Below are 24,044 nucleotides of genomic sequence, written 5' to 3'. Positions count from 1 at the left end.
CGCCATCCCATTCCATGCACCGTGCCGGCCCTCCATATTTAATAATGATGTCACCCCTGATAATCCCCGAGCTGGACTCCGGCAGTAACACAGGTGAAGGCGCCGCGCTCCAGCAGCCTGTCAGTCTTTTCCAGTGCGATAGTACCGAGGGAGTTAAGGCCCCGCTGAGACGAGAAGCTAAATTGCAAAATGTTCCAGTGCTATTGTATTCTTCCAGGCTGCGCGCTCGCTCACCAGTAGGGAATAAAAACACACATCCCCCGAGCGCTTCTCTAATTTAAATATGTCACTTTGCGGAGTCTGTCAAGTCAAAATGAACTCCCATTTGCAACACTTAAGCATTCGCGAGCACCTAAGGCGTCCTAATTGATGTCAGAGAGGAATAAATTAATGTGAGGGGCGGCTCTGTCCTCGGCGGCCCAGAAGATTACATAATCACAGCACCAGCTAAACTTTCAAGGAGTCTGGAGAAGACGCAGAGGGCGTCTTATATGGGGACTCAGGACCCTCGCTCCATATCCTTTATCTGGAAGCAGCAGGGCGGCCGCCTTTGGGGTTCCCAAGCGCTAATTCAACGACCACAGTCCTGAGCTCTTCATTAGTAGTGAATGAATATGAATACTATAATGATCTTAACCTCTTAATGGCCGCAGTATTTCAGGCCTCTCATTCCTGAGGCCTCTCTTCCATCAGTACTTTTAGCCTGGGGCAGATCATAAAAGTACTTCTACTTCAGTACTACTTCAATCATATCTATCTACACGTCACCTACATGTTGCTAGGGGCAACTGAGCCAGGTTCACTTTACACCATGTTTGATAAATCTCCCCCACAGCTTCTTTTTCCTCCTTCCTCTAAAGGCCTCCGTCTATGCTCTCCCCTTGTCTGCTCCTCACACAACTGTCTCCAACCGCCCCCATACTATGGACCTTTCTGCCCTAAGGGTATGTTCACACTACGGAATACGCAAGGAAATTTCAAGCAGAGGCCGCATGGCGGGCACATCAAAACATTTGATCGGTCGGGGACTCTAGAGTCAGAAGTAGTATGTGCTTAGTGTGTTCTCTCTAGATGGACTTCCAATCTAGCTCTATGGGGCAGTCTAGGTCTCAGAAAAAGAGGAGGAAGAGGTGCTCGAAGCAGTCGCCTCTCTGCTCGTATTACTGATGGTCATGGTCTGAGTGTTCAGATCAGAACCGGATTAAAAAAAAAGTCTGAGAGACATAAAAGTTAACAGGTACTCTAAAGGCCCAATTACACAGAACGATTATCAGCCGTTATGGCCACTAATGGTCCTGTGGAATAGAAGGCAACGATCAGCAGACATGAACGATGTTGTCTGATCGTTGCTGTCGTTTGTCTTCCAACATGAAAATGATAGCAGCGATCTGTTGCCATCGCTCCGCGGAATAGGAGTGTCGGCAGCAGACCGACGCTATCCTCTACGAGCGGGGAATGAGGAGCAAACGAGCGCTGACAGCGCTTCTTAACATACACAGATAACACAACCCTGCATTTTTTCATATGTTTTCTATTTTCCAACCGCCTCTGGTCATTGCAGATCTATAATGTTCAGATAATTAAAGGGGTACACCCACATGATAAAGTCAGTGATTGCGAGATCTTTAAAGCATCGCCACCCCTTCCAAGTTTTCCCTGCGCAGCGGCACCTGGCCTCCTGCTGTACATAGAACTGTGGCATTCAGTCCCATAGGAAGCCAGGATGCCACTAAGGAGCGGGACACATCTCTAAAGACCACATCAAAACAAAAAAGATTACAAAAGACTACCACATAGACAGGTGGCACTACAGACTTTATTCTTAAGCAAGGAAGTGTGCCAATTTCTAAAGGTGACCCCTGACAGGAAGCTGTACTGGCTGCTGACTCATGACCGGCTTGTGATCATAGCGGCCAGACATCAGCCTGTATCCCAAAATAGTCATTTTTATAAAAAGACTAGACCTCGATTTACCTCAGATTCTTACAAAATTTAGTTGTTACACTTTTCTAATGTGCCCGAAAAAGGCCTCAGATAGGACAACATTCACCAACATTCAGGTGCAGTGTATAGCGGACCCATTAGCAGCCTGTGTGTTAATGTGTAAACGAGGATTAAGGGCTCCCAGGGCTTTATTAGGGGCAAAAGCCCAGAGTTGGCCCACCAATCTCCTCCAATTCATACAGCTCTTAGGGTCCTATTACACGGAGCAATTTTTAATGATTAAAGACTAAGGGCCCTATTCCACGGGCCGAGCAACAATGTAAACGTGCGCCGATCTGCTAGATCGGCGCTCGTTTAATGGGCCTATTCCACGGCCCCGATGATCGTGAAACAAGGGCTGCAAGGACATCATTACCGATGTCCTTGCAGCCCTTGTTTCATACATTACCTGTTCGAGCGCAGGTCTTCTTCTCCCGGTCCCGCGCGGCAGCATCGGCTTCGGAGTGGAGCTGTCTAAACTGAAAGGCCGCTCAGCCAATCACTGGCCGCGGCGTTTCCAACCAGTGACTGGCTGAGCGGTCTGTTAGTTCAGACAGCTCCACTCAGAAGCCGATGCTGCCGCGCGGGACCGGGAGAAGAAGACCTGCGCCCAGACAGGTAATGTATGGTTCTGCTTAAATCGTCGGTCACCACCGCGCACCGCTATTCAACCATAGCGATGCGCTAGTGGCGAACGCCGATTTTAGGTCTGAGCCTAAATGAACGATCAGCCGATGACACAATCATCGGCTGATCGTTCTCTTTATTCCACGGAGCGAAAATTGGCCAAAATCGGGCCCATTATCGCTCCTGTGAAATAGGGCCCTAACAATAAACGATCAAACGAGATTGTTTATCGTTCACCTAAAAATCGTCCACCATATTACACAGGAACAATGGTCGTTAGTTACGATCGTTACTACGATAGTTATTGCGATTGTTACTATGATCGTTTAATCCTTCTGATTCCAGTTAAACAATGGACAATGTGCAATTACACCGATTAGTGAACAAATGCGGAACTTGAGTGAACGAATGTGGAATTACAGCGAACGAATAGCGAACGATTAACGATAATTTTAGATTCAGATCTAAACTCAACAATCAACAACATGCGACGATTTTTCGATTGCTGCCTACAATTACACAGAACGATTATCGCTTAAATTTGAACGATTTAACGATTTTTCGCACGATAATAGTCCCATGTAATAGGGCCCTTACTGTCCTTGGGAACACCCCCTGGGAACTTGGGCTTTATTTTACTATTAACAAATAAGCTGCTGAAAGGTCCACTTTACTAATAGTTGGCGCACTTTGATAAATCTGGTACCTCATGAGCGATCCCCAGGTTAGGTTGGGCCACACTACGTTTCTGCAGGCCATTTTTTCATCGGATGCATTTGTATGCATCCGTTTTGATTTGTTTTTCCATTAATTTCCATAATAAAAAAAAAAAGGATCAAAACATATACTTTTGTTTTAAACTTATAAAAAAAAAACACCTTATTTTTGTGTATGTTAAAAAAGGGATGCGTTTTGATCCTATTTTTTTTTTTTTTAAACGGAAGTCAATGGAAAAACGGATGCACACAAATGCAACATTTTTTATGCAAAAACAGATGAAAAAAAATGGACTGCAAAAACGTAGTGTGAACCAAGCCTAACCAATGTCTGCCCCAGTACGCACACATCACATTAACAGGTCTTACCTTTTTGATCATGGTGCTTTCTGTAGAGTCAATCTTCGGCTTCTTAGCGTCCGGGCCGTCTTCAGAGTCCTGAGTGGCTTTCGTCACTTTCGTCTTCTCCCTGAAACATGAAATATTAATACATTTTTTTTGTTGCTAAGGTAACGATTCTAAGCATGAAAGTAACATAAAGAAGAAAATACAGGCATCAAAAGCGAGACAATGACAGGATCCTTAAGGGTTTAAGAAAAGAAATCTCACAAAACATCGGCACATTAAAGGGGAACTACCCCACCATGGCTGTAATCATACACTCCCCCCCCCCACACACACACACGGTAGTGCCATCATTCTGGTGGTGGGGATAACTGAGCCACATATAGGAGGGGGTTTAGATGCTTTTCTGACACATTCCCCTCAATGGTGAGATTTATCAACCATGGTGTAAAGTGAAACTGGCTCAGTTGCCCCTAGCAACCAATCAGATTCCACCTTCATTTTCCAAAGAGTCTGTGAGGAGTGAAAGGTGGAATCTGATTGGCTGCTAGGGGTAACTGAGCCAGGTTCACTTTACACCATGTTTGATAAATCTCCCCCAATGTTTTTAAAAGGGAACTATCAAAAGTTTAGACGAATCGGCGGGAGCAGCGCCAAGGGGGAAGGTAAGAGACCTTGACCTATAACTCTACTGCATTAGACTAGTGTAACCTATCCGATCCCCCAACCAGGGAGGGGATGCTTACACATTATAGGAAACTGCATGTTTATGGCCACTTTTAGATATGGGCCTAACAAGTAAACCATATTATGCTCATTTCTTGTACAGGATTTTGTTCCGATAAGGAGTTTGAGCTCCTGGTTGACACAATGTTTCACAATCGTCTCAGAATATATTAGCAGGATCCTATCTGTTGTGAAGGTGTCGGTGATCACAGGGGAAGGTGAAACTGGGTGATCACATCGCAGGGCTCAGCCGCGAGGGCTCATGTTAACAGACACTAGTATCAGGCGCTTCATGGCCTGAAATATTTAAGAGGTTTGTGAAGGATTAACCCTTTAAGACAGGGATGGGAAACCTTCAGCCGTCCAGCTGTTGCAAAACTACAATTCCCATCATGCCTGGACAGACAAGCTTCGCTTTGGTTGTCCAGGCATGATGGGAATTGTAGTTTTGCAACAGCTGGACGGCTGAAGGTTCCCCATCCCTGCTTTAAGATGTGGCAAGTATATTTTTTTTTTTTTTTTTTTTACTGTAAGTAATTTGTTTTTTTACAAGGTGCTATTGAAAGTTTCATGTCTAATATATTAGAGATAGATATCTATCTATCTGTATCTCACCCAAAAAAAATGCCAACCCCGCAGGACTTCGGGTACTATTCCACGGGCCGAGGAGGGCCCGATAAACGATGTAAACGAGCACCAATCTGCTAGATCGCTGTTCGTTTACTGGGCCTATTCCACGGCCCGATGATCGTTGAGGGACGGCTGCAGGGACATCGTTACCAATGTCCTTGCAGCCCTTGCAGCATACATTACCTGTCAGGTCTTCTGCTCCGCTCCGTCCTCCTCCTCTCCGCTCTATCTTCAAAATGGCCCGTCAGCTGACGGAGTGCCGGGACCCCCACGGCCTGTAATTGGCTGAGCACTCCGTCAGCTGACAGGCCATTCTGAATCCAGAGCGCGTGGGACCCGGGGAGGAGGACAGAGAGGAGCAGAAGACCCGACAGGTAATGTATGCTGCTGCTTCTCAAATCGTCGGTCGCCTGCCGTGCTCCGCTATTCAACCGTAACGATGCGCGGTAGGGGAACGATGATTTTAGGTCTGGCCCTAAATGAATGATCAGCCGATGACACGATCGGCTGATCATTCTCTCTATTTCACAGAGCGATAATTGGCCGAAATATCGTTACTGTGGAATAGGGGCCCTTAGGGTCCTACTACACTGAGCGATTTTTAACGTTTAACGACTAATGATAAACGATCACAAACTGGATTGTTTATCGTTAACCTGAAATCATTCACTATATTACATAGAACGATAATAGTTAGTTACGATCATTACTATAATTGTTTATTCCTTATCCCTGATCCCAGCAAAACAATGAGCAATGTGCATTTATACTAAACGATAAGTGAAAAAGTGCGGAACCTGAGTGAACGAATGTGGAATTACAGCAAACGATTAACGATAATTTTAGGTTCAGATCTAAATCAACGATCAACAACATACGAACGATTTTTCAATCGTTGCCTGCAATTACAGAGAACGATTATCGTTTAAATTTGAACGATTTTTCGTAAATGTATATTGTATATTTAGCGCCAACTAAGGGGGTATTTCTATCTCAAGAGGTTAATCCTTATGCACAGGGTAGGGGATGACAAGTTGATCAGTGGCGATGTGACTGCTGAGACCCCCACCGATCCCAAGCATGAGGACACAATTGTCCCTGGAATGAGCTGACCATCTTTACAAGGAGGAGGAAAGGGCAGGACAGGTCTACTACCTACCATGGACGGACTAAAATAAATCACAGCTGCATCATGGTTTTCCCAATTGGGAGAAGGATTAGGGGAAAACTATTTCATGAAATTAAATTTGGCAATTTGAGAAGGCAAATGGACAATCCCTTTAAGCCAATAATGAAACATTTCTCAGCTTCTTACATACTGTAAGGCGGAAAGTGACTTCCCCCCCCCCCCCCCTCCTCAGACTGTCAGTACTCACACAACTGAGCTTCAGGAGTCAGATCCCGAGTGCACAACCCCGGCCACACGTCCCATAGACGTTCTGATATAGCGCTGGCAGTAATCCAGGGAATGTTAATCTCCCACTTCCAAACTAATTCCCTGAACTAAATCTGATTCCAGGCGGCCCATCTGTTTTATACACCCTGCCTGTACCCAGAGTTTCAGTACAAGTGATTGCCCCAAACTTATTATTTTCATTTTGCAAGAAGCTATTCTGGTTTCAGCAAATTCAGTACATTTTTTAGAATAAGAAAAAAATTTAAAATTTACTTTAAACAAGCTATGCCCATAAGCATCCATCACGTGACCAGGACAAAATGTGTAACAACCCCCCCCCCCCCCCCCCCCCCCCCAGACAAAAATAACATTCATTTGCTGAAACCAGAATACCCACTGAATGCCAATCTTAGAAAGCAACAGCATGCTGGTAGGATATGCCATTATTTAAGCATTTAAGGTGCTCTGACCTTTAAGATCCCCACTGATCCAGAGCACGAACTCTGATTCAGCTTTGGCCCCTTCACAGACTTTCCCTATATCAGGGGTAGGGAACCTTGTCTCTCCAGCTGTTGCAAAACTACAACTCCCATCATGCCCGGACAGTCAAAGCTTTAACTGTCCAGACATGATGGGAGTTGTAGTTTTGCCTTCCCCTGCCCTATATGATGTTTCCATCCCCCTGACTATACGGAACTGCAGCACAGCTCCATATCAGTGAATGGAACACTCTGCAGTTCCACACACAGCCAGGTGTCCAGGGTGGCAACGTGTTAAGAAAAAATATTTTTTGTTAGCATAGGATCCCATTATTCTGAGAATTTGTGGATGAAACAGGTCCGGCTGCTGAAAGACTCTACTAGCTAGAAACCTATGCCCCAATAGGGTAAGGCTTTGTTCCCCCAACCAGTGGCTCTCCGGCTGCTGCAAAACTACAACTCTCATCACGTGTAGAGTCACAGGTTGGGAATTTCCCAATACATGTTTCAATACTCGCAACTGAGTGGGACTTAAAGGGGCTATGTATAAGGGTAGTTTGGTGATCTCCCCACTGGGAGGCACCCCTTGGGGAATTACAGGGTTAAAGGAAATATTGGCAATAAGAACCAGTGTAAGTGCAGTCTTCTTTACTTACTCAACAAACTCATGTTCACAGAGGTCGGCAAACATGTATCCGTGATAGCCAAAAACATCCCCCATGAAGAACTTGATGCCTCTTTTGTGGCAGATCTGATTCACCTTCACTAATATGTCCCGGGAACAGCAGGTCAGACATACCTGGAAATAGAGAACAAACAGGTGAGTGATCAATCCCTGAACCTGATCAATGACGGAGGTGAGAGAGTGAGAAGGATAGGTGGAGAATGCCAGAGTGTATACAGGAGGAGACCACTTCATTCTTCATAATTCTACTGAGACTTTATACTTTCCAGCCATTGTGGACTCTGCACGACCACCTTCAGCAATACCTCAGATTATACCTCCACCTGTCATGGGGTGGGATACAATAAGTATCTAAGCAACTTAGGGTATCTCCACCATAAGAGGTCGTCTTGGGGGGTGTTCCTGGTATGTAATGACTAGAGATGAGCGAACCTGGAGCATGCTTGAGTCCATCCGAACCCGATCGTTTGGCATTTGATTAGCGGTGGCTGCTGAACTTGGATAAAGCCCTAAGGCTATGTGGAAAACATGGATATAGTCATTGGCTGTATCCATGTTTTCCAGACAAACTTAGAGCTTTATCCAAGTTCAGCAGCCACCGCTAATCAAATGCTGAACGATCGGGTTCGGATGGACTCAAGCATGCTCGAGGTTCGCTCATCTCTAGTAATGACCAGTAGGTACCCAAAGAACAACAAATGAAGTGCAAAAGGTCAAAGAAGCCGAAAGCTCATAGTAGTCCAACAGCTAGAGTATCAAAAACTACTAAAAAGGTAACACCAGCTATGACAGAAAGGTGTTAGGACTATTACACAAAGATTATCATACAAAAAATTGTCATACTGTTTGAATTTATGTGATAATCTTTCCGTGTGTATGACGGCAACGATCAAACGTCTAACGAAAATTTGCTTGTATGTCGTTGATCACATCTTTTGAGTCGAACATAAAACTATTGTTAATCGATCACTAATCGTTAACATTGTTCGTTATTACAATCGTTTGTGTACTAGAGTATACGAACAATTGTAATTGCCATCAAAACTAGCGGCTATTGTTCTATGTATAATGGTGAACGACTTCAGGTCGTTTACAATCATTTATCAAAGACAAAGAAAAATCGCTTAGTTTAACAGGACCCTTAGGTATATGTCGCTGTGCATACCGGTCCCTGATGACCTCTGTCCACCACCAGAAGGGTCTATGAATACTAGAGCATCTCAACTGGGCCACGGAGCAATACAAAATGGCGGGCTGATCTGATCAATCACATGGATGGTATGGAGCATATAGGTTACTTGCCTAAGGAAGAAATGTTACCAGGATGAATTATGGGAAGATATATAACAGAGGAGGGGGCAGTATGATACTCTGAGCAATGTGGGGACCTAGCAGTTATATGTGTGCAAAAAAGAATCCGTCTCCAGCTCTTCAGTAAAAGATATATCCAAAATAAAAAATAGTAACTTTAAAAACACGCCGATGCGTTGCGAGGTAAGCACCTCTTAAACCTCTTAATTAAGAGGTGCTTACCTCGCAACGCGTTGGCGTGTTTGTAAAGTTACTATTTTTTGTATGATGCTTTAAATAAAGTTTGGATATATCTTTTACTGAAGAGCTGGAGACGGATTCTTTTTTGCACATATTGGACTATACGGGATACGGCCCGTAATACTCAGTCTCTCGTGCTCTAAACCTGGAGAGCCTTACGTATGGCATGAGCAAATATGGTGAGCTGATTAATTTTTTTTTTTCCCTGTTTGATGTGGTTACCTAGCAGTGATATCCACTAATGGCAGTGCCCCTTCAGTAGGATAATGCCCTGGCCAGGGGCCACACTGTAGAAATTTTTCAGGAACAGTTAAAAGGGTTATCCAGCGCTACAAAAACATGGCCACTTTCCCCCCTCTCGTCTCCAGATTGGGTGGGGTTTCAAACTCAGTTCCATTGAAGTAAATGGAGCTTAACTGTAAACCACACCTGGAGACGAGAGGGGGAAAAGTAGCCATGTTTATGTAGTACTGGATAACCTCTTCATAGGGAAGCTGTCACCCCCCTGCCAAGGTGAAGGCCGCCCAACCCCCGCTAGAGCCCGGATACTTACCTCATCTCGCTAAGTCCTGATCCTGGAGCTGGTCCCGGGACGGAGATATCCTGTCTGAGCCCGGCACGCGGGCTGCTGAGATGAGTCAGACGCCCATAGAGAATGACGGTTTCATTCATTGTCTATGGGCGTCGGACTCATCTCAGCAGCGCGAGCGCCAGGCTTCAGACGGGGATATCTCCGTCCCGGGACCGGCTCCAGGCGCGGGACTTGGAGAGACCGGGGGAGGGGGGGGGGGGAGGGGGGTTTGGGGGAGCGGTGACAGGTTCCCTTTAAGGATCAATAAGGAGATGAAGGTGGGGACTCTGCCTCCAGATTCCCAGTTCTCAACTTAATCGAGTGTCTGAGGGAAATGCTGGAAGAACTGCAAGTCCAATCCACGGAGGCCGGACCTTATCCAATTAACTCCTAACATCTTGACCTTCAGAGATATCAAAGTCCAGGCCTCGATGTTGGCATTAAAAGGCACCGACACAATACTGTTTTTTTTCCCCCCTTTTAAGCATAACTTCACAGGTACCGTATTGCAGCGGATTTGATGGTGCAGATCCACAGTACATTTGATCTAAATAGCTGAACACAGCATCAAATCTGCTGTGGATCCTTGTGTGAACACACCCTAAAAACACATTTTATTAAAGATTTTCTTGTGTTCCAATGGACAAAAGCAGTATGATAAAGGTGATAGAACATAGAAAACATCACACATCAAAACCAGATACAGGACAGACATCTACAGTGAGTCCAAGAAGTATTTGATCCCTTGCTGATTTTCTTTGTTTGCCCACTAATAAAGACATGATCATTCTATACTTTTAATGGTAGATGTATTCTTACATGGAGAGACAGAATATTAAAAAGAAAATCCAGAAAATAAATCTAAGGAATATATATTAATTGATTTGTATTTCATGGAGTGAAATAAGTATTTGATCCCTTAGTATTCATTAGCAGTTCTGGCTTTTACAGACCAGTTAGACACTCACAATCAACTTGTTACCTGACCTGAAGCCCCCTGTTCTCACTAATCACTTGTGTGAAAAACAACTGTCCACAGAATCAGACAGAGCACACAGATTTCAAGTCTCCAACATGGGTAAAACCAAAGAGCTGTCACAGGACCTCAGAGTCAGAATTGTTGACCTTCACAAAGCTGGAATGGGCTACAAAAAGATTAGTAAGGTGTTGGATGTGAAAGTAACAACTATTGGTGCAATTATCAGAAAGTTTAAAAGAGTATAACATGACAATCAACAGACCTCGACCCGGTGCTCCAAAGAAGATTTCGCCTCGTGGGGTGGCAATGATGCTGAGAACAGTCAGAAATCGTCCTGCAACCACTCGGCAGGAGTTAGCAAATGACCTGAAGGCAGCTGGGACCACAGTTTGCAAGGAAACAATTGGCAACACTTTGCGCAACAATGGATTTACAACCTGCAGTGCCCGAAAGGTACCCCTGCTGAAGAGAGCACATGTGGAGGCGCGCCTCAAGTATGCCAATGATCATTTGAAAGATGAACCAAGTTATTGGGAGAAGGTTTTGTGGTCAGATGAGACCAAAATTGAACTTTTTGGCCTCAACTCCACCCGGCATGTGTGGAGGAAGAAAAATGCTGCGTATGACCCCAAGAACACTGTGCCCACCGTCAAGCATGGAGGTGGAAGCATAATGTTTTGGGGGTGTTTCTCTGCCAAGGGTACAGGGCTACTTCACCGCATCACTGGGAAGATGGATGGAGCCATGTACCGCACAATCCTGAGGGACAACCTCCTCCCCTCTGCCAGGGTTCTGAAAATGGGCCGTGGTTGGGTCTTCCAACATGATAACGACCCTAAACATACAGCAAAGGCAACAAAGGATTGGCTCAAGAAAAATCACATTAAGGTCATGGAGTGGCCCAGCCAGTCGCCAGACCTCAATCCGATCGAAAATCTATGGAGGGAGCTGAAGGTCAGAGTTGCCAAGCGACAGCCCACCAACCTTCATGATTTAGAGAGAATCTGCAAAGAAGAGTGGGCCAAAATTCCCCCTGGTGTGTGTGCTAAACTTGTGGTTAACTACAACAAACGTCTCACCGCTGTGCTTGCAAACAAAGGCTTTGCCACTAAGTATTGAGTGTGTTTGGCAAGAGGGATCAAATACTTATTTTCCTCATTGAAATACAAATTAATTAAAATATATTCTTTAAAATTATATTCTGGATTTTTTTCTTGATATTCTGTCTCTCCATGTTAGAATATATCTACCATTAAAAGTGCTGAAGGATAGTGTCTTTATTAGTGGGCAAACAAAGAAAATCAGCAAGGGATCAAATACTTCTTGGACTCACTGTAGATATATCTACTTATATCTGAGAGTCTCTTCCCCACAGTTAAACCCAATGTGTAAATGACAGTGCCATAATGGAAGCTCAGGTTCTGGAAGGCCCCGGGCTGGTGGTTTTAGTGTCCTACACTGATCACATGCAGGACATATGCTTGATGTTACATTATATACAATTCTATTCATGTACACTTTACAACACGGAACATGGACATGTGGTGGGGACTTCAGAGTTATTGTCCTGGACATCATAAACCACAATCCAGATGTAACGTTGAGAAGTTCTCTTAGTCCTATGTGGTAAACAGGGACTATGACCCCTTCCCCCCATGCAACTTCCTGTTGTTTCTCTCTACTTCCTCCTAGACACAAAAATCTGGCACTAGACCGAACAAGGGAGCGGGAACTTTTATTATCAAGAAAGGCGTCCCTGTCAACACTCGTACAGCATGGACTCGGAAAGTGGCGCTTCCTCTCATAACAATGAGTCGTCACCATTGTTCTCCCTATACAGAGTCTGCACGTGCACAGAATTATTATTGTCCTCATCTCAGATTAAGCTTCTTATTGCATCTAATAAGAGACTGACAAAGTGTGACCCCTTTTTATATTAGGAAACCACATTGATAGCCGTGTCCTAATATAAAGTTTTTAGCGGGTCTGAAGCAGAGTAGTCACAGCAGCTTAATAGTTGTCTCACTCTTCTTCTTGCTAGGATGCTATAGTGGTATAACAGGCTTCTAACGTCTCGTCCATTAGTTACATTGGTTGCTTTACAGAGGACTAATAAGTTATAAAAGTATATATCCTGCAGCACAAGTGAAATTAAAGGGGTACCCCGACCCCCCCAAAAAAAACTTTCAAATAAAACGCTGTCAGAAAGTTAGATTTGTAATTTACGTCTACTTAAAAACCTAAAGTCTTCCAGTACTTATGAGCTGCTGTATGGCCTGCAGGAAGTGGAGCTGCTGTATGGCCTGTAGGAAGTGGTGTATTCTTTCTAGTCTGACAGTGCTCTCTGCTGCCACCTCTGTGCATGTCAGGAACTGTGCAGAGCAGTAGCTAATACCCAAAGAAAACCTCTCCTGCTCTGGACAGTTCCTGACATGGGCAGAGGTGGCAGCAGAGAGCACTGTGTCACACTGAAAAGAATACCCTACTTTCTGCGGCACATACAGCAGCTGATAAGTACTGGATTTGTAAATAGAAGTAAATTACAAGTCTTTATAACTTTCCCACATCAGTTGGAAAAGATTTTCGCTGGATAACCCCTTTAACATTAGGTGTACTGTGACACTGGAGAGGGGTTGGTGTCATACTGAGACAACCCAGTAGCTGAAGACACTAATCCATTAGCCACCACTTGCTCTAAGATACCCAATAGAGGGATTTTGGGGTCCCGGCATAATAACAGCTGTGATTAATTTATCATCGGGGGACTCAGGGATGTCCAAAGCAGCAACCCTGCAAAGCACACAATCTCTGCAGTGGAATCGTCTGGGCATCACCAGACCATGGTTCTTATTATAATTTTATGCTAACAGGGCATTAGTAGACAACCCTTTAAAATCATGGTGGCAGGTGATTTTACTCACTGTATTAAGGACAATTAATAAGCATATCACCAATTTAGCAGCCTTTATTTGATATTGATTCAACCAAACAGTGGTCCCCATTGACAAGGAATAAAAATTAAGAATCTGCGGTGTAATATCCCATATTACAAGATGCCCACCCATAGTACACTGAAATAACTTGCCCCCACTGGGGCCGCAAGCTCACCGCAGGATAACCTGTGGTCTTCACAATATATATAATCTTGGTAAACAGAACTAACCTTACGTTTCCATGTAAATCAGAGATGGGGAGCTTTCGGCCCTCCAGCTGTTGCAAAACTACAATTCCCATCACGCGTGGACAGCTGTTGGCCTTTCGCTGTCCAGGCATGATGGGATTTGTAGTTTTGCAACAGCTGAACAGCCAAAAGTTCCTTACCCCTGACATAAATTACAAAAGACTTTGCACCCAGCTATTGGTACACACGCTGGCAACGCTCTGCAGACACAGTAGGGGGGATTTATCAAACATGGTGTAAAGTGAAGCTGGCTCAGTTGCCCCTAGCAACCAATCAGATTCCACCTTTCATTCCTCACAGACCCTTTGGAAAATGAAAGGTGGAATCTGATTGGTTGCTAGGGGCAACTGAGCCAGTTTCACTTTACACCATGTTTGATAAATCTCCCCCTATCTGTTTTTCAAAAAAATCCCAACAGTTAGGGCTAGGTAATTAATTAATTTTTTTTTTTTTTAGCGCAAATTTGACCTGCAGGGGGAGCAGTTGCGCTCAGGACTGCAAATTGCTCCTCCTGCAGGTCATCATATGCCGGATCCACTGCTACCAAGCACGCACATGGGAGATCCCCATCACATGCCGGATCCACTGCTAGCATGCACCCACATGTGAGATCCCCATCACATGCCGGATCCACTGCTACCATGCACCCACATGGGAGATCCCCATCACATGCCGGATCCACTGCTACCATGCACCCACATGGGAGATCCCCATCACATGCCGGATCCACTGCTACCATGCACCCACATGGGAGATCCCCATCACATGCCGGATCCACTGCTACCATGCACCCACATGGGAGATCCCCATCACATGCCGGATCCACTGCTACCATGCACCCACATGGGAGATCCCCATCACATGCCGGATCCACTGCTACCATGCACCCACATGGGAGATCCCCATCACATGCCGGATCCACTGCTACCATGCACCCACATGGGAGAGCCCCATCACATGCCGGATCCACTGCTACCATGCACCCACATGGGAGATCCCCATCACATGCCGGATCCACTGCTACCATGCACCCACATGGGAGATCCCCATCACATGCCGGATCCACTGCTACCATGGACGCAGATGGGAAAGCTACCAGGAGCAGCCGGGCACTGTGGTGCCCCCAGGCAGGAGACACCCAGTGCTCCATCACCGGTGAGCAAGTGAGGGCCTGGCATGACACCCCGTCCCTCCCCCACTACACCTACCTGCAAACTACGATACTACTTCTACTCCAACTACTACTCCCCCTACTGCTGCTGCTACTACTCCCACTACTGCTATTAATCCCACTACTAATGCTACTACTACACCCCTCATCCACTATACCCATCACCAGCAAAAATAAATTGAGATTCAATAAGAGTATATAAATATTTTCAGTGAGATTTCATTTTTGTGGCAATATCGCCCAGCCCTATTAATAGTGTCCCCTGAAGAATCTCAGATCACCCAGCAGGGAAACATTGTGGACACTGTCTTGTCTGGGTGTACCATTATAGGAATTCTTCCTGTACTCATGCCGGTGGTCTATTCAGTGATATACAATATGATTACAAGAATATATATACTCACTGCATCAAAATCCTTAAAGAAGTCTTCCTCCTTCTCCTCAATGTTGTCTTTATTCACGGTTACTTCCACCATCGGATTGAGATTCTGCGCCCGCTCCAGAGAGGCTTCTGCTCGGTTGCGACCGAGAGATCCAGTGGGGATCAAGAACTGAGCACGAGAGTCCTCCTCCGACACCTGGGGATCACAATGGGGGGGGGGGGTAATACACGGCAGGTCAGGTCACACTCATTCAATATAATACAGGATCCATATTAGACCATAACAAGTAAATGCACCTATGAAAGGGATTCCTGGACAAAGTGTATTGATAGCGTACCCTCAGGACAGGTGATCAATATCTGACAGTGGCCTCCCGATTACTATGGGGGCCGCACCACATCAGACACACAGGTCATCAGTATAAGGTGTATAAGGTCAAGTTACATCCATGATGTATCAAACAACATGAAAAATAAGTTTTTATGGAAGGAAAAGCTGAGGGAATTTTTACCTATAAGAATCATTATGCAATAACCTAAGTGCACAGGAAGCCACAAGGCATCTGAAGTTTCCGCTCCGGCCCTATTTTAGGATCTGCTACTGGGAGGGGTTCCATTCCCAACGCTATAAGCGGGAACTGCTGAGGAGGCAATATCCTAATATTTCATGGACCAGCAAACTGGAGCTGCTCTTACTATAGAACACAGTCATCATCACAGAAAAGCTCAGGGCGCCCCCTGGTGGTAAGTTTAAATATAACACAATGTCCAGGATTTTAACTAATGAAGAAGCCTGACTGGTGGGGGTACAGGATGCCAAAACAAAATGGGCAGAAGTACTCTGAGCAATGCGCCCCCTTCCTTCCTGCTCTCCTCAGGAGCAGAACGCGTTGTGTACAGATTTATAGAAAGCCTCTTACCGCTCACACATCATCATGGTGGGCATGGGTTAAAGGGCTGCCTGGGGTTTACACTTTTCATTTCTTCTTTAACCCCTTCATGACCGAGGTCATTGGTGCACGGATGTCTGGGTTAATTAAAGCAATGTTCCTCCTTGCCTTCTAAGAGCCATAGCGCTTTTATTTTTCCACCTACAGGGCTAGCTGGGGTGTCATTTTTTTTTTTTTTCGCTTTTCATTTACGGTGTGTTTATCGTTTTAATAGATCGGACCATTCCGCACACTACCATATACAATGTTTTTTTTATTTATATTTTGTTAATATTTTTATTTGTATAATGGGAAAAGGTGGTAATAAATTATTTTCATTTTATTAGTTTTTTTTTTTTTTAAATAAATGTTTTAAAACTTTTCTTTACTTTTTTACACATTTTGCATTGCATATATAAGTGCCTTGGGGGACTTATATATGAAATGCTTAGATTTTCAGCGATCTGTACAAAGAGTCTGCCCGAGAGAAGACTATATAAACAGATGGATGATCCGAGCCTGCCAAACAAGTGATTGGGACCCCCGGTCAGTGACAGGTCCTTGTCCTGTCACTGACTGCCTTAAACGCCGCGATCACTGTGCATTGCGGCGTTTAAGGTGGTTAATGAGAGTCATTAGCTCTGGAGTTGGCTAAACTGATGTGTGCGGGGCTGCACACATTTAAAGCCCCTTCAGTCCAGGAATGTATATATGCATTCCTACCGCATGGGGCCTGTGCAGCAGGAACGTTAATAGCCATATTATGGACATGAAGTAGTAGTAGTAGTTTTAATCATAGGTGGTCTGGAAACGGAAAACACCATAGATCACTAAAATGAATGGGCTTGGACTGTCTGTGAATCTGCACAATGTGTACGCTGTTCTCAGTGCCGGAACCAATGGGCACATCACTACCTGTATAGTGATAGCTGGCGTCTCATCACCCATACCCCCACTATTCAAAGCTAACTTTTTTTTTTTAAGGGACAGGTAATCTTTAGTAGTGTCCCCGATCACTTGCCAGCCTCTGCTTCCTAACCGTCTCAAAACAGGACATGTGACTGCTGCAGACAATCACTACCAATATTGGTTGTCCACTGCCGCAGTCATGTCCTATAGCGAGTGAGACCAGAAAGTAAGCAATGTTGGAACCAACACCCTTGTGATTCAGCATCATAATATATATATACATATATAACACAATGAAATGTGAGCCTTCCCTTACATCTCCTGGATAGCGCATGTTACATAGTAATCCCTGAATCCAGGCGGCTGTGTACCACATAGTATAAGCGGCATCCTGCCTGCTGCTGTAATGACCCCTACTCTATCACTGCTGCCCTCCTCTCCCACCTCCTGATGATCCATCATTGTCAGCCCCTTCACTCCGGACAGGATGAGGTTCTTAGCCACTTCAGCGCCCAGACCTCGCAGCCCCACCAGGAGGACCTTAGACGTTCGGAGTCTGTGAAGAAGAAAAAAACAATATGGGTTTAGCGGTAGGAACGCATCCTATATATCTCTATGGGACATTCTATTAAGTCTACAGAAGTCTTTCAGTACAACAGGCTCTTCTGCCATCATTATACAACCGCTAAGACTAAACAATTATTTCTCCAGGAAACATTGCAGAAACTCTTGACTAGCCATAAAGATATATGAAACATTTTGTTCGGTTGAGATCTGGATGTGGAGACTGATCACTAAAATGAGTTGGGAGAAGCGCTCAGCCAATTGCTTCTCTCCTCACTGCATAGACTCTACAGACTTACTACAGAATCCATCTACATCAGTGGGGAGAGGGATGTGCTTAGTGCAGTGCTGCTCCCTGCTCATTCTAGCAACTGACGGGGGTCACAACACTCAGACTCCAACCATTTAAAGTGACTCTGTACCCACAATCTGCCCCCCCCCCCCAAACCACTTGTACCTTCGGATAGCTGCTTTTAATCCAAGATCTGTCCTAGGGTCCCTTTGGCAGGTGATGCAGGTATTGTCATGAAAAATTACTTTTAAAATTGCAGCCCTGTGCCCTAACTTTGCACCACCCCTCCGTCCCTCCTCCCCACCCTTTTCATCATTAGGAATGCCACTGGAACATTTTCTCCATGCTGAATATTTGTACATGTGCCTTAATGATCCAGCCCATGTGCCGTGCTGACACAGCTGATGAATAGGAGGCAATCTGCCTGGAGCATTCCTAATGATGAAGAGGGTGGGGAGGAGGGACGGAAGGGTGGTGCAAAGTTAGGGCACAGATACTCCCGTAGGGAACGGGGCTGCAATTTTAAAAGTATTTTTTTATGAAAATAACTGCATCACCTGCCGAACGGACCGCAGGACAGATCTTGGATTAAAAGCAGCTATCTGAAGGTACAAGTGGTTTGGGGGGGTCAGATTGTGGGTACAGAGTCGCTTTGAAGCTTTTGATGTCTCTATGGTATGTCATGGTAAAAAAAATTCTACTAAAGCAACAGTTAAAGGTGTTAAATGTTTTCTTTCAAATTAACTGGTACCAGAGATTTGTAATTTACTTCTATTAAAAAATATCAAGTCTTCCAGTACTTATGAGCTGCTGTATGTCCTGCAGGAAGTGGTGTATTCATTTCAGTCTGACACAGTGCTCTCTGCTGCCCCCTCTGTCCATGTCAAGAACTGTCCAGAGCAGCAGCAAATCCACATCATCTGCTCTCCACACTGGAACAAATACTTCCTGCATGACATACAACAGCTGATAAGTACTGGAAGACTTGAGATTTTTAAATAGAAGTAAATTACAAGTCTCTCACACTTTCTGGTAGCAGCTGATTTGAAATATTTTTTTTTTGTGAACTCCCCCTTTAACATCAATGGGTACATACCTGTATAACTTTTTCTTCAGTTCCCTGACGTTATAACATTTAATAGATGCTTCCTGTGTGCCCCATAGGCCGCCATACTGCCGGGTACTGGATGCCACTCTAGATTAACGCTATCCAATGGGTTATTTTACACCGCGTCCCCCAAATCACCGGTGACACCAATTTTAAACAGCGTACAGACTCCCCTGCACCATGCAGACCAGGGATGGGGAACCTTGGCTCTCCAGCTGTTGCAAAACTACAACTCCCATCATGCCTGGACAGCCAAAGCTAAAGCTTTGGCTGTCCAGGCATGATGGGAGTTGTAGTTTTGCAACAGCTGGAGGGCCAAGGTTCCCTATCCCAGATGTAGACAATGTTAACGATAAAGGATGTAATTCCCCTTTAATTACCAGCAGTAAAGTGAACACAATTGTTGACCAGGAAGAACTATCATAGTCCCCAAACACCCTGCACAGCAGGGGCCCCCATGTGCCCCTTTACACTATAGTCACCTCCTCTGAGCCTCCAGTCCCCAGAGGCGGATCTGCCGGTCATACTGCGCGGCCTCCTCCTCGCTGATCACCGCCTCTTCTTTCTCCACCATTTTTTCCCGGTTTCAAAGACACCGAATGAATGGACGACAAAAGGGGGCGTGGCCCAACCTACGTCACTACCCGCCAGCTGGGCCACGTGACGCTTCGCGGGCCGCCTTTTCCTTTCTGTGTCACGTGATTCGTCTGGCGCCTTCTGATTGGGCCAACGGGGGCAACCTCGCGCGTGGGCCGATTGTCATGGTGACCGGTCTGAGGGAGAGTAGAAGTGACGCACCACTGAGTTTTGTGCCCATAATGTGCGCCATTTATAATCCTATAGTGCTTTATATTAGTTCCTGGCTCTTTAGGACTCATAAGCAGAAGTCTCAGTGTAAGGTGATGCTGTCCTGTGGTTGCCCTCTACAGGACATGCTGTAATAGTGCACATCAGTGTCCACTAACCTATGGCTTGGCGCCACATACTGCAGTTAAAGGGGTTTTCAAGGATTAAAAAAAAAAATTTCCAAAAAAAAGTGCCACTCTTGCTCTCAGTTGTATGTGGTGCGGCAGCTCAGCTCCATTAAAGGTAATAGAGCTAAGTTGTAATATCACACACAACCCGAGGACGGTCGGCCTCCATTTTTATGATTAGTTGGTGTCCCAGCGACCCCCATACTGAGCAAGTTTTCCTCTATCCTGTGGACAGGGAATTACTTTTAGAGGGGTATTCCACTCAAACATAACGTTTGCAATGTTGCTGCCCATGGTGAGACTAACAATTCCTTCCATACTTGTTATTATCTATTAAGTCTCCTTCCCCCAGTTCTGAGCTGCTGCTTTCTGCTAAAGACACAAAAATCTGTTTGTGAGCTTTTCTCTCTGTCTCTCCCCCCCTCCCTTCTGAGACGGCTGGTGTAAACATGCCCCTGAATGGCTTTATCTGCAACATTGTAGCTTCTTTGTGAGGCTCCCTGCAAAAGTGGTGGAATTTTTTATTCTTCAGCACAGAGAGAGGAGGTGCTCCCAGCATTACTAATAAGCTACAGTGTTGCAGATAAAGCCAGTCAGGGACTGGTTTACATCAGCCGTCTCAGAAGGTAGGAGGAGGAGACAGAGAGAAAAGTTCACACACAGATTTTTGTATTTTGGAAGCAGAAAGCAGCAGCTTAGCACTGGGGGAAGCAGAATGAATAGATAATAACAAGTATGGAAGGAATTGTTAGTCTCACCATGGGCAACAACATATCAAAAGTTATCATTAAGTGGAATACCCATTTTATTTAGTGTAGTTACATGAGTCAAAACAAATCTGGTTCACTTATCTTAAAGGGGTACTCCAGCGTGGGGGCACTTTAGCGCTGGGACCGGAGACGAGGTGGCGGAGGGAAAAGACGTCCATTCACCACCCCGGAAGCAACCGGGAACCGCAATGCGGGACCCACCGCTGGACCCGGGGAGGTGAGTGGACATCTTTTCCCTCCGCCACCTCGTCCCTGGTCCCAGCGCAAAAGTGCCCCCACGCTGGAGTACCCCTTTAAGTTTTTTTGACAAGGACATAAATATGCAGTTTCCATTGCACATCTACTTTAATGGGAAATGTTCGATAATCCTGTGGTTATCAAAAATTGCACTGAAATTACAGAAGTGTGGTGAAAAATTTTATTAATTTAAAGATTTTTTTTATGAACTACCATTTTAAAGTGAAGCATTTTTTCTCTCTACAAATATAGCACGTTTTAGGTGTGTTTTTTTATTTTTTCACCTAGGCTGTGGAATTTTTGTGTTATAGAGCACCATACATTTTTATTTATTTATTTTTGCTAAAATATCTTCTTTTGTTTTTCTATTTTTTTCCTGTTGCATTTTTTCCACCTAGCCTTCTAATTGGTGGGTTCACCTTGCGGAATCCGCTGATAAATTGCAGGGGATTCCGTCGCTCGAACGAGCTCATGGGCACGCGCCTTTCCGCAGGCTCCATAGACACCATTCTAAGGGCGGGCCGATTCCGCTATCCGCTCAAAGAACTGACATGTCAATTCTTTTGGCGGAATGTGGAATCCGCCCGTCCATAGAATAGTGTTTATGGAGCCTGCGGAAAGGCGTGTGGCCGTAAGTGCGTTCTAGCAACAGAATCCGCCGGAATTTATCCGCGCGGATTCAATAATGTGAACCCACCCAATCATAACATTTATTCTCCCATCTACAGAACCATGTGAGGACTGGACTTATTAGACTGATATATATGAAAATGAAGACTGAAATCTCATTGGTTGTTATGGGTAACTGCTTTACTAATCCTCTACACAAGGTATGCTAAATCTCGCCTGTCAGTGTTTTTTATGTGTGTGACTGTGGTGATTGTGTGCTTTACATATATATATATATATATATATATATATATATATATATATATATATAGGTTTTAAAAAAAAAAAAATGACAAATTTTGACAGTTTTCAAGTGTTTCTCATAAAATCAGTGTGTTTATTTAAATCCTTCCTTTCATATTTGTAGGCCATAAAATAGTCTTTTTACTGTTCAAAAACTGTACCAAAAAATTTGGTGGCTTGGAAATGTTTGGATCCCTGTGGATTGTGGTAACTTTAGTTACGTTTTTGTTTATAAGAAGCAGGGTTATTAGGGTTATTAAACCCTAGACGACCTATCTGTATGGGTATGGCACGGGTGCCTGTTGCCAAATGACCCAAGATGTACCCGTACGCCATTATTTCCTGCAACGCTATGAAGCAAGCTCAAGAGCTGAGCATGTTACATAGCAGGTGAGGACCGGCTGCTATCACAGCTAATGACAGGCAGCAATCTCGCTGCAGTCTGTCATTAACCCCTTAAACGATGGTGGCATTTAAGTGACAGGAGCAACTCCTGTAAATAACCGATCGCGACCCTTAGCTCTTAGAAGGCGATGAGGAAATATCAAAAATTGCTAATTCACCTGGTCATTTAGGCCATATTGGGCTTGGTCATGAAAGGTTAAGGATCTTTATTAGAATTTTATTGGGATGTCTTACAAGGGTGTTAGCTACCTTGCATCTAGACTTGGACCATATAGCAGGTCCCAAATTCTATTATGATGGTCTTCCTGATGCAGGCCTCCATCCTCCTACAAGTGGTCTTCTTCAGCTCCTGGTCCAGTCTTTCCCAGCGACAAATGCTGAGAAAGTCAAGTAGGTGTTCTTCATGGTGGTCTTCCTCTCATGGTCGGTCTACATCCCAGATAATCGTCTTCACCTCTTCTTCATATCTTCCTCTAGGCTTTCCTAGCTGCAAACGTCATCTGTTGTCACGCAGACGGTCTCCCTCCCACAGATGATCTTCCTCTCACAGGGGGTCTCCTTCAGCTCCTCTTCAGTCCTTCTTCCAAGCAAAAAAAAAAAAAAAAAACTAACACAAAATTGGGAGTAAGGGGAGACTCTTTCCTTGTATATATGAACACTGTCAACCTCCCTTGTGCAGTTGGTCTTCCTGACGCACACATCCATCCTCACGCAAACAGTCTACTTCCCACAAATGGTCTTCTTCAGCTCCTCTTCAACTCTTCTTCCAGGCTTTCCTAGCTGCAAATTTTGGAAAAGACAAAAAACATAGGAGGAGGGGAGAATCTCACCTTCTATGTATAAACACCATAAACCTGCTTCATCCAGGTGGTCTTTCTGATGCAGAAAACCGTCCTCACACGCAGATGGTCTAACTCCCACAGAAAATGTTCTTCAGTCCTCCATCCTCACGGAGATGGTCTGTCCCCCACAGGTGGTGTCCTTCAACTTCCAAATGGCGTCAACCTGCCTCTTGTACGGGGTTCTTCCTGATGCGGGCATCTGTCCTCACACAGGCAGTCTTCCTCCCACAGGCAGTCTTCTTCCAACAGTCTATCAGATAATCGTTTTCAGCTCCTCTTTGCCTCTTCTTCCAGGTTTTCCCAGCTGCACATGCTGAAAAAGACTACCAAAAAAAGTAAAGGGGGGGAGGTACTCTCACCTTGTATATATAAACGCCATCAACAATGCAGGTGGTCTTCCTGATCTTATACAGACTGTCTTCTTCCCACAGGTGGTCTTCTTAGGTAGCTCCTCTTCGGCTCTTCTTCTATGCAGGCATCCGTCCTCACGCAGATGGTCTAACTCCCACAGAAAATCTTTAGTCCTCCTCCTACAGTCTACCTTCCAGATAATCTTCTTGAGAAAGACAACAAAAAAGGAGGGGGGACTCTTACCTTGTGTATATAAACACTGTCAACCTGCTTCAAGCAGGTGGTCTTTCTGATGCACACATAATCTGTGTGCACGCCATATTCCTCCC

General features: G+C 44.9%; 1 protein-coding gene across 1 annotated transcript in view; it reads right to left on the bottom strand.

Moving 5' to 3' along the window:
* The window catches only part of SAE1 (SUMO1 activating enzyme subunit 1), a 36,929-nt gene extending 17,038 nt beyond the window's left edge, over window positions 1-19,891 (bottom strand). The window contains exons 1-5 of the mRNA XM_069986812.1: window positions 19,707-19,891; window positions 17,705-17,816; window positions 15,445-15,618; window positions 7,559-7,701; window positions 3,696-3,795 (exon numbers count right to left, since the gene is read on the bottom strand). Coding sequence (XP_069842913.1) covers window positions 3,696-3,795; window positions 7,559-7,701; window positions 15,445-15,618; window positions 17,705-17,816; window positions 19,707-19,798 — 621 coding nt within the window. The 5' untranslated portion in view covers window positions 19,799-19,891. The remainder of the gene's footprint in view (window positions 1-3,695; window positions 3,796-7,558; window positions 7,702-15,444; window positions 15,619-17,704; window positions 17,817-19,706) is intronic.
* Between the last annotated feature and the right edge of the window lie 4,153 nt (window positions 19,892-24,044).

The sequence above is a fragment of the Dendropsophus ebraccatus genome, chromosome 10 (genome assembly GCF_027789765.1).
Source record: "Dendropsophus ebraccatus isolate aDenEbr1 chromosome 10, aDenEbr1.pat, whole genome shotgun sequence".
In the NCBI taxonomy this organism is placed as follows: Eukaryota; Metazoa; Chordata; class Amphibia; order Anura; family Hylidae; genus Dendropsophus; species Dendropsophus ebraccatus.
Note: the sequence above shows the minus strand (reverse complement) of the source record. Positions and strands in the feature narration are given on the sequence as shown.